The sequence below is a fragment of the Oryctolagus cuniculus genome, chromosome 3 (genome assembly GCF_964237555.1).
Source record: "Oryctolagus cuniculus chromosome 3, mOryCun1.1, whole genome shotgun sequence".
Lineage (NCBI taxonomy): Eukaryota > Metazoa > Chordata > Mammalia > Lagomorpha > Leporidae > Oryctolagus > Oryctolagus cuniculus.
Genome location: NC_091434.1, coordinates 83,965,634 through 83,979,976, shown reverse-complemented (window position 1 = coordinate 83,979,976; position 14,343 = coordinate 83,965,634). Strand labels below are relative to the sequence as shown.

The following is a 14,343-nucleotide window of genomic DNA, read 5'->3' as shown; positions in this document are numbered from 1 at the left end:
TAACGAGAGGCAGAGGGACAGAGAGAGAGAAAGAGAGAGAGAATTCTTCCAGCTGCCAATTCATTCCCCAGTTGGCCACAATGGCTGGAGCTGAGCCATTCTGAAGCCAGGAGCCAGGAGCTTCTTCCAGGTCTCCCACGTGAGTGCAGGGGCCCAAGGACTTGGGCCATCTTCTACTGCTTTCCCAGGCCGTAGCAGAGAGCTGGATCAGAAGTGGAGCTGCTGGGACTCAAACTGGTGCCCATACAGGATGCTGTTAAAGCATGCACCAGCAACACAGCACACTGAGCCACATGGACAAATTTCCTAAGAGGAGTAATGTGCACAGAAGTATGCATTAAATAATGAGAGAAATAACCCCAAATTTCAGGAATGAAGTATGGAAGCTTCTGCATCGATGCCACCATAGTCCGAGATGACCAAACTCGGAAGAGACCTTATTCGAAGGCATTGGAGCTTTGCAGAGCATATAGACATGGTTCTGGCCTGCAGGAAGCGGCAGATGGACCTGAAACCACTGCATGAAGCTAGCACCTTTGAAATTCTAAAATTTATTTGATTACCAAATATATATAAGTGTGCCCAACCTTACCAATAGTCAGAGTTTTCTCAAAAGGTGAAGAGTTCCATTTTACAATTGTCACATTGTCATAAAAATTGTATGGTCAACAATACCAGATTATTGGTAAGAATATGGAAAAATGGTTAATCATATACTATTGGCATAACTTAACATAGTTAGCTATTTTTTAAGGTAGTGTAAATAACATCTAATAAGATATAACCATATGTTAGAGAAACTATACATAAGGATGTTTACAGGAAAAAATTACAAGTAACATTGAAAAAGCAAGTGCTGCAAAAGTGTATATATATATATAAAATATATCCTATTTGTTTATCTATCTATTTATAGCTTGAATCTCCCTAATCTGAAAATCTGGAATCCAAAATGCTCTGAAATCTAAAACTTTTTGATCACCAAAATGACCGAAGTGGAAGAATTCACACTTCACCTCTGATAATACAATGCACACAAGCTGTGTCATGTAAATAATTATTTAAAATATTGTATAAAATTACCTTCAGGCTCTGTATGTAAGAGGTACATGAAACATGAATTAATTTTATGTTTAGACTTGGGTCGCATCCTCAAGATATGCAAATATTCACAAAATTAAAAAAAAAATCCTAGAAATCTCACCTACTTCTCATCCCAAGCACTTCACCTAAGGGGTACTCAACCCTTAGTATAATATGTATGCTATACATTCATAGAATTTCTATCATTTTTTAAACATTTTTAAAAATTTATTTAACAGATAGAGTTAGACATTGAGAGAGAGAGACAGAGAAAGGTCTTCCTTCTGTTGGTTCACCCCCCAAAATGGCCACTAAGGCCAGTGCTATGCCGATCCAAAGCCAGGATCCAGGTGCTTCCTCCTGGTCTCTCATGCGGGTGCAGGGCCCAAGCACCTGGGCCATCCTCCACTGCCTTTCCAGACCACAGTAGAGAGCTGGACTGGAAGAGGAGCAGCCGCGACTAGAACCTGGCGCCCATATGGAATGCCGGTGCCGCAGGTGGAGGATTAACCAAGAGATCCACAGCGCCGGCCTGGAATTTCTATCATATATAGCTGTCAAATGTTACACATTCCATTTACTATATATGTGCATGTATTAAATCTGCTCATGTATATAGATAATGTATATTATAAATGCCTACTCATAAATAAAAGGTGTAAAGTGCATTTCAGAAAGATACATACCAAATTCTCAACTTCAGGACACTGGTACCCTCCAGGGAGGAAGGGAAGGTAATAGGTAAGGAAGGTAGATGCAGATTTAATGAAATCATTCTTTTTTGAAAAAGCTGTATTAAATATAGCGAAACATTAACAATTGATAAATTTGTGTGATCAACCACACAGGTAAACATTATATCTGTCTCTTTTTTTTTATGTCTGAACATTTAACTATTACAAATATAAAATGAATATTCAGTGATTACAAAAATAAAATATAGAAACATCAGAAAGTAACCAGAAATATAAGCACCAGCAGAGATATAGCCACAACAACAGAAAACAATGCAAAGCCAAGGTGAAATGTTCAAGAGTGACACTTTGGAAAAGCAGTGACGTTCATAAGGTAAAGCATTAACAGAAATGTGAATGTGAACATGATTATGCACACAAGGTTTTCTACTTCTTTAGAAAAAAATTAATGTTTAACTCAATGTATTACACATAGAAGTGTTGAGAGAGCACCATAAAACACGTGGTTCTCTTTCCCATAGCTAAACCCAAATCAGAATCAGTCAGCTTTGAAATTCCGTGACTTTCAGGGTCTGGAATTCCCCACTTCCAGGAGGCATTAACATTGTTTTCCTGTCTGAGCACCCTTGGGCAGCAGCATCATTATGTTTTGTTGTTGTTGTTGTTATTGGGAGTTAGGACTGACCCTTTCTTGAGTTCCAAGGAAAATTGCTCCCTCAGGTTTCAGTAGGTAGTTTGTCAGACTCCCAGAGCTTCTTTCCACCTGTAGGGGCTAATTTCCCAGCACAATCTGTGTGTTGGCCAGGGCACTTTCCTCTGGTGCTAAGAACAGGTGCAGCCTTTAATCTTCAAGTTCTGGAGTCATTGGAATGGCATGCCACAGATAGGAAGCTGGGCAAGGAGGCCAACAGAAACAGAACTCTCAACTCCGTGCCTTTTAATTCACTTTCTGGGGACGGCTCAGGTACAGAAAGAACTTGCTGCAGGCAGGGTGTTGAAGTAGACCCAGCTTTTTGGGTAAAATCATAGGGAAGTGGTAAGACTGAGAGGAGGTAAAAATAAAGGCCAATTTAAAATTTAAGATGCTGTGTTCCACAACAGAGTGCCAGATTCCATCCCTTATCAGAGTACTTGTGTTTGACACCTAAGCCTGGCTCCTGATTCCAGCTCCCCGATAATGTAGCCCCGGGAGGCAGTGGTAATGAGTCCAGTAATTGTGTCCCTGGAGACACAATTGGGAGACCTGAATTGAGTTCCTGGTTCCTGGCCTCGGCTTGTCCTGATTCCAGCCATTGTGGGCATTTGGGGAATGAATCAGTGCATGGGAAGCTCTCTCTCTCTCTCTCTCTCTCTCTTCTTGAAATAAATAAAATTTGGCAAGGACATGAACCAGCGGCCATATGGGATGGCACTGTAGGCTGGGGCTTTAACCTGCTGTGCCGGCCCCTGACGTCACTCTCTTTGTATTCTCCTTCAGCATTTACCAGTGCTAGAGAAGCAGATAGAGTTCTCCCTGGGTTTGCAGCTGGGCAGATCCTGATCTGATTCCAGTCTTGGTTTACTCACTGTGGGATCTCCGACAACTCATTTACCCTCTCTGGAATGAAATTCTCTCATCTGAAAAGTGGAGCAATAACACACAGGGTTGTTGTGGAAACTAAGGATTAACACAGGGACAGCTTAGCCCAAGCACTAATTTACGCACTTCCGTTACTGACACTCTGGCTATTTTCCCTTGTCCTTCAGATTCCCGTTATCAATTTGAATATGGTTATTTTATTTTTTAAAGATTTATTTATTTATTTGAAAAGCAGAGTTACAGAGAGGCAGAGGCCAGGAGAGAGAGAGAGGGAGAGAGAGAGAGAGAGAGGGAGAGAGGTGTCTTCCATCTGCTGGTTCACTCCCCAAATGGCTGGAATGGCCAGAGCTAGGATGATCTGAAGCCAGGAGCCAGGAGCTTCCTCTGGATCTCCCATGTGTGTGCAGTGGCCCAAGGACTTGGGCCATCTTCCACTGCTTTCCCAGACCATAGCAGGGAGCTGGATTGGAAGTGGAGCAGCCAGGACTTGAACTGGTTTCCATATGGGATGCTGACACTGCAGCCTGCAGCTTTACCGGCTACGCCACAGTGCTGGCCCCGAGTGGTTATTTTAAACTTTGAGCAGTGAATTTTAATTATATTCTCTACTGTTATTGACTTAAAATATCATGCTTTATTTCAGGTGAAATAAATTTTCCTAAAGATTGGTTTGACATCCTGTGTTACAGTTTAGATATAATCTGGATATGGTTTAAGTGTGTCCCCAAAGTTTCTTTTACTGGAGTGTAGGCCCAATTGTGGTGTCATTGAGAGTTAATGGGACTTGGCCAGCGCTGCGGCTCACTTGGCTAATCCTCTGCCTATGGCGCTGGCATCCCAGGGTTCTAGTCCCGGTTGGGGCACCGGATTCTATCCTGGTTGCTCCTCTTCCAGTCCAGCTCTCTGCTGTAGCCCGGGAAGACAGTGGAGGATTGCCCAAGTCCTTGGGCCCTGCACCCGCATAGGAGACCAAGAGGAAGCACCTAGCTCCTGGCTTTGGCCATTTGGGGGCTGAACCAATGGAAGGAAGACCTTTCTCTCTGTCTCTGTCTCTCTCTCACTGTCTACCTCTGCCTGTCAAAAAAAAAAAAAAAAGTACATGAATAAAATAATAAAAGAGAGGTAATGGGACTTGGAGAGTTAGGTCATGGTGGGAAGTGGTTGAGCCTTGGGGGATGTGTCCTCAGATGGGATTAATGTAGCTTGAGAGAGACCCTAGTTTCTCTGTCTTCACGTCTTGCCCTGCATGGATCTCACCATGGTGATATCATCTGCCACAATCCCTGACCAGAGCAGACCCAATGCTGGTGCCATGCTCCTGAGCATCAAGAACAGTGAGATAGATAATTCTCTTTTCTTTTAAAATGTACCAAACTTCAGATATTCTGTTATAGTAATAATACTGACTAAGGTGGCCTGTGCCTTACATCTTATTCTTTCATGTATTATTTTCAATTATTGTCCAAAGAGAAATTCCTGGCTACATAGACATTCAATATTAGGAAGCATGATTCTGGGGAAAAAAAGAAATTTGGTAAATCAAGAAGAGTTATTTTCCCAAGGCAAATTTTAGCCTTGTAAAGAGTCCAGATGTCAGCGATCTGTGAGTCCTAGGAAATATTCCATTGCTTTGTATTTCTCAGTCTCATGTGCAGTCGTGAAAATATTTGCTCCATAACCACAGGGACTGTAGCATCCCCTGAGACTGAAAACAGCAGGCTGCAGGGCTCAGCCAGGATGGACTGCTGGGATCCTCCCTGCCAGCTCAGCATGGCTCAGCCTCCAGCAGGCCAACTTTTGAAGGATCTTCTTGGTGGGTTCACTCACTCCATCCCTCTGCTTGGCCACGCCTTGAAGAGTCTTATGCAGACTGAGCACTGCACTTTAATAGACTCATGGCAGGGAAAGCACTCCCAAGAAAAATACACATACAAGTGTCATAATGCTTATGCAAGGGATGTGAGTCTTTATTGCCTCTAATTACAACAGATATAGTACTATGAAACGTATTACTGAGCTCTGTCTTACTTTGTCTCTGTGCATGCCCTTCTATAGTGCGTAGTTGCATCTGTTTGCTGGAAGATGGCAGTAAGATTAAGGGGATTAAAGGATTGGTATTGCTTGAATATGAGTTTTGAACCCCTCATAAGGAAATGTGAGGAAAAATGAAGATTTTGAGTATGCTTGATTCTCCACTAACATATCAAAACCTGGGTCTGGTGGTCTTGAACATGGAAATTTCTAGAATCCAGAGAAAATTCAGGATATTACACAAGGGGTGTTCATTAAAAAAAAATACAAAGAGGCTTTCACCTTCTGGTTGTTGAGAGTGAGAGGGTGGGAGGAGCAGAAGAAGCAGACTAAAGGCTTTGGTTACCTACACTTGGGGATGAAGTGCAAGGCAGAGGGTACATATGTTCAACTTGGCACAGAACAATCTGGAAAAGCTGGAGCCAGAGGCTGTTGTGCTCCATTAGAGTGAGGTAGGCCTAGACTTCCACAGTGAGCCCACTTAGGCACTCAGAGACCCCACCTCAATAGTCACAGATGCCTCACAAACACAGCAGGCAATGCCTAGCCAGGCAGCTTGCAGGGGAACTGTGGCAAAGACCTGGGAATGCAGAAGTCAAGTAGGCCTTTCCCCACACTCACCATTCGGTGTATCCGACAGAAGCAGGGGGCAGGAGGAGGGACTTGGAAGGACTGACATGTGTCTGAAAGAAAATGTGGTGAGACCATTTACACCAGTGATGCAAAGCTGCTGTTAATTCACCAGTTTAAAGTCATCACTCTCTTCCCCAGCTTCTGGCAGGAAGGAAATCATAAGAAAGATTGCATGGCTAGTAGAAAATAAGGTACATTTTTGTCATAGAGGAAAGGATTATGTACTTTTAATAGGCCCTCTCTCCTATGAAGTATTTATGGCTGCTACAACCCATGTAGCAGACTGAGCATCCCTAATCCCAAAACTCAAAATACAAAATGTTCTAAAATCCAATACTTTTTCAGGGTTGACATGATGCCACCAATGGAAAATTCCATACCAGATATTATTTGTTAAGTCACAGTCAAAATGCAGACTCATTAAATTATTGTCTAAAATTATCATTAGGCTATATGTAGAAGGTGTATATGATATACAAGTGAATTTCATATTTTGGCTTGGATACCCTCTCCAAGATACTTCATTACGTATATGCAATATTACAAAAACTGGAGGAAAATGAAAGGTCCAAAATACTCCTGGTCCCAAGAATTTCAGATAAGAGATATTCAACCTGTATTGGAAAATAGAGAAAGATCAAAACACTCAGTAAGTTTTGGCTGTGAGACATGAAGAAGGGAATGCCAGATACACTTCCTATCTGTGTTTTGACAAAAGGGAGGTTGTATGAGAGTTGTGTTAATTTGTGTCTTTTCTATTCATGGAATGTCAATATTTTTGCAGGAAAAACCAGAAAGCGAGAACTGTCTTATTTCTTTATTTCCAGCACTTCTGAAGACTTCTTGAGGCATGGTGTATGCTCAGTTAATATTTATGGAATGAATAAATGAAAAAATAAATAAACTTCTTAACATTCAAATAAATAAACTTCTTAACATTGCTTAAGACATTTTTGGAGCTCTTTCAAATAGTGCCATGGGCTGAATGTTAGTAGGGGAATCTGGTTGGCTGGAGGTGGGGACCCTGTGAGAGCCTAGCCCCACCCTGAGAGACTTCCTGATGAAAGAAGAGTGTGTTGTGTGATTGTGTGTGTGTGTGTGTGTGCTGTACTTGTTTCCTGGCCACAGCTCTTGCTGCAGCTTCAGATGAACTAATGACTTTTCTGGATATCTCACTGAGAGGCATCTTAAGAGCTAAGATTCTGGTACAGGGCAGAAAGGTTTGTTCTGGGAGGAAGGGAGAAGGGGCCAAGACATGGCTTCAGGGATGCTGGTCTGTCTTAGGGACCTAAGAGGAACCATTTAGTTGAAAGTTACACTTTATGTACACAAATGCATAAATTTAACTCAACGGATTGAGCCAAAAGGAGAACATTAACGTGCATTTAAACCTATGCTCCATTACACTTAACAGCTTGGGACGAATTAAGGAAATTGTTTTCCTATAAGCTCAACAGTGTTTTGTGAATGGCACAACTGAACTACCATATTCAAAGGGCTAAGATGCCAGTTCAGGCCTGGCATTGTCCTGCAATGGGTTAAGTCACTGCTTGCAACTCTGGCATCCTATATTGGAGCGCCAGTTTGGGTCCTGGCTGTTCCACTTCCAACCCAGCTTCCTGCTAATGCACTTGAGAGAGCAATGGAAGATGACACAGTACTTGTGCCCCTGTAGCTGTGTGGGAGAGCAGGATGCATTTTCTGGCTCTTGACTTCAGCCTGGCCCAGCCCTGGCTCTTGTGGCCATTTGGGAAAGTGAATTAATCAATGGAAGATCTCTGTCTCTGTCTCTTCTTCCCTCTCTTTCTGTCACTCTTTCAAATTAAGAAATGTTTTTAAAAAGTGACAGCTTATCAAATGCAAGCATCTAGAGTTTATTATAATCAGTGGAATGTTGCTTTGGCTTTTGTTTATTTTTAAAAATACAATACCACAAATATAAAAAACTGAAAGCCACCAAGAAACACACACACACACACACACACACACACACCCCCACACACACAGTGCTACTAATAGTTCCCTTATGTGTTGTTCTTTCTGCAACCTCTCAGTATTTTACACACTGTTGCATGGGCTTGCAGTACAGGCCCCTCATGCTCACCCCATCCCCATGCTGGGAAATACGTGTCAGGGCCAGCTTTTCACTCTGGGCTCACGGCAGGCATCACGTTCTCTAAGAACCTGCCTGCTTCTGGCTTTGGTGCCTCGTCCCTGAGTTTTCACAGTGCCTGACCTCAGTCTTTCCCACTGGAGTGTAAATCGCATCGGGGCAAAAACCGTCCATCTCGTCCTCTCTGTAACCTCAAATACCAGGCACGTGGCATTTGCCCAGGCTGTTGCAGCAAGCCTCTGGCAGCTCCAAATTCTTAGCTATGCCCCTCCCCCAGAATGGGAGGAGCACTGTTTAGGGGTGGGTATGGTTCTAAGTCCACACTTGCAATTCTCACAGATTCAGCCGACACCGTGCCAAACAGAGACAGACCTAATGCCACCCACTTGTGTGTGAAGACTCCACCATTGGAAGTGCAGGAGTCAAATAAAGCCAAGAGTAAATTATCATGGGAGCGAGAATATGAAAATGCTGGCGCTGCGGAGAAAGAGGGTGGGGAAGTAGAGTTTTTGTCCCCAGAGGCAGAGGCTGTGGAGCATGGACTTGGTGAAGCTGTGGCAGGGCCTCCTGCTTGCAAAGCTGCGCCGAGTCACGGGGCTCTGCCTGCCACCCAGCCGTTGTTTGCAAAACACCCAGAGGCTGGGCCCGAGTTGGCCTCCTGTGCTCCTCTGAACATGCTTTTTAAAAACACAACTTGTTTCCATTCCCCATCTGGTGAGTGAGCTTTTGCAATACAGTCAATAAAAAAAGTTATCAAGAAGTCACCTAACCTAAGAGTAGGATGATCAAGTCCTGAGAGGAATGAAATGAAGGAGAATGATTTAAGACATTAATTAACAGTCCATTTTCATGGATTCTAAAAGACTATTCTGAAGTTCACCCACGTTGACCACTTGCTAATGTCTGGGGAGTTATTACATGGGCTCCATACATCATAGCTGGCATTACCTGGCATTATTAGTGATCAGGATCATTGGCTGACAGAATCTGCACTGGAAACAGCCATGTTAATAAGTCTAATTAATTCACTTGAGTAATTAATTACCTAACATTTATCTAATTAGCTAATGCTTTCACCTGTCGGAGCCAGAGGTAAATGCCAGATTGGAATTCTCTGGTTCTTCTTATTATCCCACAAATAAACTGAGAGATATGTCATGGAATACCAAAGCATCGTAAATGGGCATGGTGGGAAAGAGCTGCGAGTAGACCAGTTTGAGGTGAGTTGTCATGTAAGAGGTGTATGTGTTGCTCTGAAAGTAAAAATAGGTGCCACTCTGCCAAGTTACAAGGGCAACATGCATGGTCAGGCTTATATTGCCTTATAGCTGTCATTACCTTTTCCAAGATAAGGGATTTTTGGTTATCTTGGGCAAAGTTACAAATACCCATTTCCTGTTGGCAATAGTAGATTTTGGCTTCACTGATTTCCCAGCACAATACCCCCTGGGACCAGTGTTGTGGTGCAGTGGGTTAAGCTACTGCTTGCCGTGCTGGTATTCCATACAGGCACCAGTTTGGGTTCCATCAGCTCCACTTCTGATCTAGCTTCCTGCTAATGTGCCAGGGAAAGCAGTGAAATATGGCCTAAACTCTTGGGCCCCTGCTACCCACTTGAAAACCATTTGGGGAGGGGACCAGAGGATGGAAGATCTCTCTCTCTCTCTCTCTCTCTGCCTTTCAAAAAAATAAATAAATATTTTAAAACAAAAACAAAAACTCCGTATTCTTTTTCCTTCCCATTCTGGAAACCTTCTCCACTGGCCAAGATGGACTGAAAGTGGCCTATGTGGAATGCAAGGAGTTTTCAAGATTCTCACCAGGAAGGGGAGCATTTTCTAATGTGGGGATCCTAGTTAAAATACAAAGGTACTTCAAGAAGTTCATGGAAAAATGGAATTAAAAATATATTTGTGTGAAAAATTTTGAAATCCACATAGTGTTTTTCATTGTGCATATTTTCTGTGAACTTTCTTTTTTTAACTTTTATTTAGTAAATATAAATTTCCAAAGTACAGTTTATGGATTACAATGGCTCCCCCCCCATAACTTCCCTCCCACTCGCACCCCTCTCATCTCCCGCTCCCTCTCCCATTCCATTCACATCAAGATTCATTTTCAATTATCTTTATATACAGAAGATCGATTCAGTATATATTAAATAAAGATTTCATCAGTTTGCACCCACACAGAAACACAAAGTGTAAAATACTGTTTCAGTACTAGTTATAGCATTACTTCACATTGGACAACACATTAAGGACAGATCCCACATGAGGAATAAGTACACAGTGACTCCTGTTGTTGACTTAACAATTTGACACTCTTGTTCATGGCATCAGTCATCTCCCTAGGCTCTAGTCATGAGTTGCCAAGGCTATGGAAGCCTTTTGAGTTCGCTGACTTCGATCTTATTCCGACAGGGTCATAGTCAAAGTGGAAGTTCTCTCCTCCCTTCAGAGAAAGGTACCTCCTTCTTTGATGGCCCCATTCTTTCCACTGGGATCTCACTCGCAGAGATCTTTCTCAGGATTCTGTGAGCATTTGGTTCCTGACTGTGATGTGTGCTCTTGAATCATAAAAATGCTTTGTATCCTCTGCTACTTGGTACTCATTTAAGTTCTGATTGGCTTGAAAGCCACGAGTCTAATGTTCTTGAACACTCAGCAGCATCATAGAACCTCAGCTGATTGCCATGGAGCTGTGGGAACCAGGGATCAGGGTCACACTCCTCTAGAGTCTCTGGACTTGCTCTCTCCAGCGCGAAGAGTCAGAGGCATCGATGGAAATGATGACTTTATGGATTTCCTAAGAGACTGTGCCCTGAGAACATTCAGCTGTATTTTGATGTTCTACCTGGAGTGACCCCCAGACAACGAATTCAATGGATTTTACAGGAATCATAAGTTTAACTACAGGAGGAGGCCCTGAGAAACACATTTTGTTGGATTATCAGGTCTTTTCTGTGAACTTGAAAGGGCAAAGTTCAGATGAAGGTGCTTTGTGTGGTGCTGACTTTGGATGTTTTCCTTGCTTGTTAACTCAAAGAATGTAAACACATTGGTGAGAGGGAGATGGGGATGGGAAAATGAAATATTTGAGAACTGCAAGTCCTCACGTGTACTGGACACATTTTTGGGATAACCTAATGGAGTTATCATGGAAACCAAGAGAGGTCTGGCAACCATTGAAAGTTGTCTCAAAGCAAATAGTCTGTGTGCTGCACCAGATCCACATTGGGACCAAGGCCAGAAGCAAGCTAACGGTGCTCTGGTCCACAATCAACAGCTAACCAGCCCGGTCAAAGAGGCAGAACGCCACACCTTCCAAAGAAGCCTATCTTCTTGGGGAAGCTCTACGCTGAGAGCTGGGCTGTGTATAAAAGGACAGATGAGGGGGAGTATTTTTGAAATGATAAAGGAGTTTAAAATGCTAAGGGAAGCATTTCTTTAACAACTTTAGAAGAAAACATGTTTTAAGGGACGATCTTATTCCAATTTGGAACCAAGCTATCATGATTAGATCTGTAGTTTAATAGCAAGTCGCAATATTGCATTTCCTGATATTCACCTAGTACAAAGTATGGCTTCAATTTTACCTGCTTCCAACAGGTCCATGAGATCTGACAGGAAGACATACAGGGGGTGAGTAATTTTGATTTGTTATTTGTTTGGATCTGATATGTAAATGATCAGATGGTGGGCAGCTACAGTTCTGTAAATTTCCCAAGTTTAGAAACTATATAGTTGGAATCCAGCTCAAAATACAGAATAGAATAAAAGCTATGCAAAATTTCTTCCTGATGATTATTGACATTACTTTGTTCTTGATGAGGTAGAGAGCTGGCTTATTTAAGAATGCAAGGCAAAAGAAGTCAGGAAGAACAGGCAAACATTTAGCCAAACTGCAGAAGGGAACCCATTCAAAGTTCATCTTGGAATTCACTATGGAGTTCAGCCTTTAATTCCAGGACCATGGGCTTTATCTGAGAAACAATTAAAGGGACCTCACAGTGCCAGAAGGAGATTTGGCTGTGTTGCATCATATCATGAAGTGATTTCATATGCTTCGTGAGGACTGTACATGGAACTCACTTCTAAAATGCCATGGATGTTACTCATCTCAGGGACAGACATAAATCTGCTGAAATTGTCTGCAAATTTAGCTCCAGTTCCTTCCCCAGGTTAACAAAACACAATACAAAATTAATCTTTATCTGGTTTAAGGAATGTTTGTGAGTTGCCTCTGATTTGTTGTAAGTTGTGTGAAATGCCTTGGTTAGAGCCTCTGTCATATCAACATTTTAGAAAACACTCCATTTACCCACCTGAACAGAGGTAGCGTTGTGCCATGTTCATTTCCATGGAAGCCTAGAAGAGAGAGCAATGGAACAATTACGTACAAGATGGTTCTGGGAAAATGAGAAGATCTCTTCCTAGCAAGGACTTTTTTTTTGGTTATCAATATTTAATACTGATCATGCTGTGTAATTCACCATGCCTTGTTAAAAGATTACTCTGTGCTCTTAGGCATATGAAAGAAAAACACACAAAAAAAATCTGAGAAACAGCATTTGCATGTTTTAGTAGAAATTATATATTTCAGAAAGCTCCAAGTATTATAGTGCTAGAGTCCCATTGAGGTGAATTCTGTATGAAATACTAGACAGGCTTTTTCTCTTTAAATTAAAAATTATTAATTTATTTTAAATTGACAAATAATAATTGCATTTGTGGAATAAATTGTGGTGTTTTGATTGATGTATAGATTATAGAAAGAGTCAATCAAGCTAATTAACACATCCATTACTTCACCAACCTATGATTTTTTATAATGAGGGCATTAAAAACCTGTGTTTAAGGCAATTTTGTACAATACAATATGATATCATTGATTGTGGTTTCCATGCAGTAAATCTACCTTGAGATTTTGTTCCCTTTGATCAATATCTTCCCTTTTCCCACCCCACCACACTCCCCACCCTGGCCTCTGGTAACCTTTCTATTCTTTATTTCTATGACATGTATTTTTTTCAGATTCCACATATAAGTAAGATCTTGCAGTATTTGCTATTCTGTTTCTGGCTTATTTTACTTAGCATAATGTCTTCCAGTTCTATCCATGTTGCTACGAATGACAGAATTTCCCTCTTTTTAAAGGCTCTGTAGTATTCCAGTTTTATATATATATACATATATATATATATACACATATATATACATATATATCACATTTTCTTTATCCATTCTTCCATTGATGGGCACTTAGGTTACTAGTATATCTGGGTTATTGTGAATCATGCATAAATGAACATAGTAGTGCAGGTATCTCTTCAAGGTACTGATTTCAATTCCTTTGGATATGTGAGGTCTTCAATAAGTTTGTGGAAAATACACATTATCAATAGAATTTTATATGAATTTCAATCTTTTTTGCACTAAAATTAACATCTTTTAATTCCGTTTTTCCACAAGCATTCTCATTAACTCAGATCAAGGTTGCTATATCATATGGAAACTCCATTTTCAGTTTTTAAAGGAACCTCCCAAACGGCCATTCTTTTTTTTAACTTTTATTTAATAAATATAAATTTCCAAACTACAACTTTTGAATTATAGTGGTTCCCCCCCCATAACCTCCTTCCCACCCACAACCATCCCATCTCCAATTCCCTCTCCCATCCCATTCTTCATCATGATTCATTTTCAATTATCTTTATATATAGAATATCAACTTAGTATATACTAAGTAAAGATTTCTTCTGCACTCATATCCTTGCAACACTTACTACCATTTGCCTTTTTGATAATAGTCATTCTAGCAGATGTGTGGTGAGGTTTCATTGTAGCTTTAATTACATTTTCTTTACAAGTAGAAAGGTTGAACATTTTTCACATATCTATTGGCCATTCATGTCACTTCTTTTGAGAAATATCTGTCCAGATCCTTTGCCTATTTTAAAACCCAGGTTATTTTTTCCTGCTGTTAAGCTAGTAGTTGCATAGTTTGCAAATATCTTCTCCCAGTCTGTAGACTAGCTCTTCACTCTGTTGTTTGCTCTGCTGTGCAGAAGCTTTTTAGTTAGATATGGTCCCACTTGTCTACTTTAGCTTTTGTTGCCTGTGTTTCTGGAGTCCATCCAAGAAAGTCCATGTCTGGACCAGTGCTGTGGTCCCTACATTTCCCCCTACCTTTTCTTCTGGTGGCTT

At 41.3% G+C, this 14,343-nt stretch overlaps 1 protein-coding gene across 1 annotated transcript in view; it reads left to right on the top strand.

The window, feature by feature from the left end:
• The first annotated feature begins 11,542 nt into the window (after positions 1-11,542).
• UPP2 (uridine phosphorylase 2) overlaps positions 11,543-14,343 on the top strand; it is a 66,661-nt gene continuing 63,860 nt past the window's right edge. Inside the window, exon 1 of the mRNA XM_008258604.4 lies at positions 11,543-11,778. Coding sequence (XP_008256826.1) covers positions 11,717-11,778 — 62 coding nt within the window. The 5' untranslated portion in view covers positions 11,543-11,716. The remainder of the gene's footprint in view (positions 11,779-14,343) is intronic.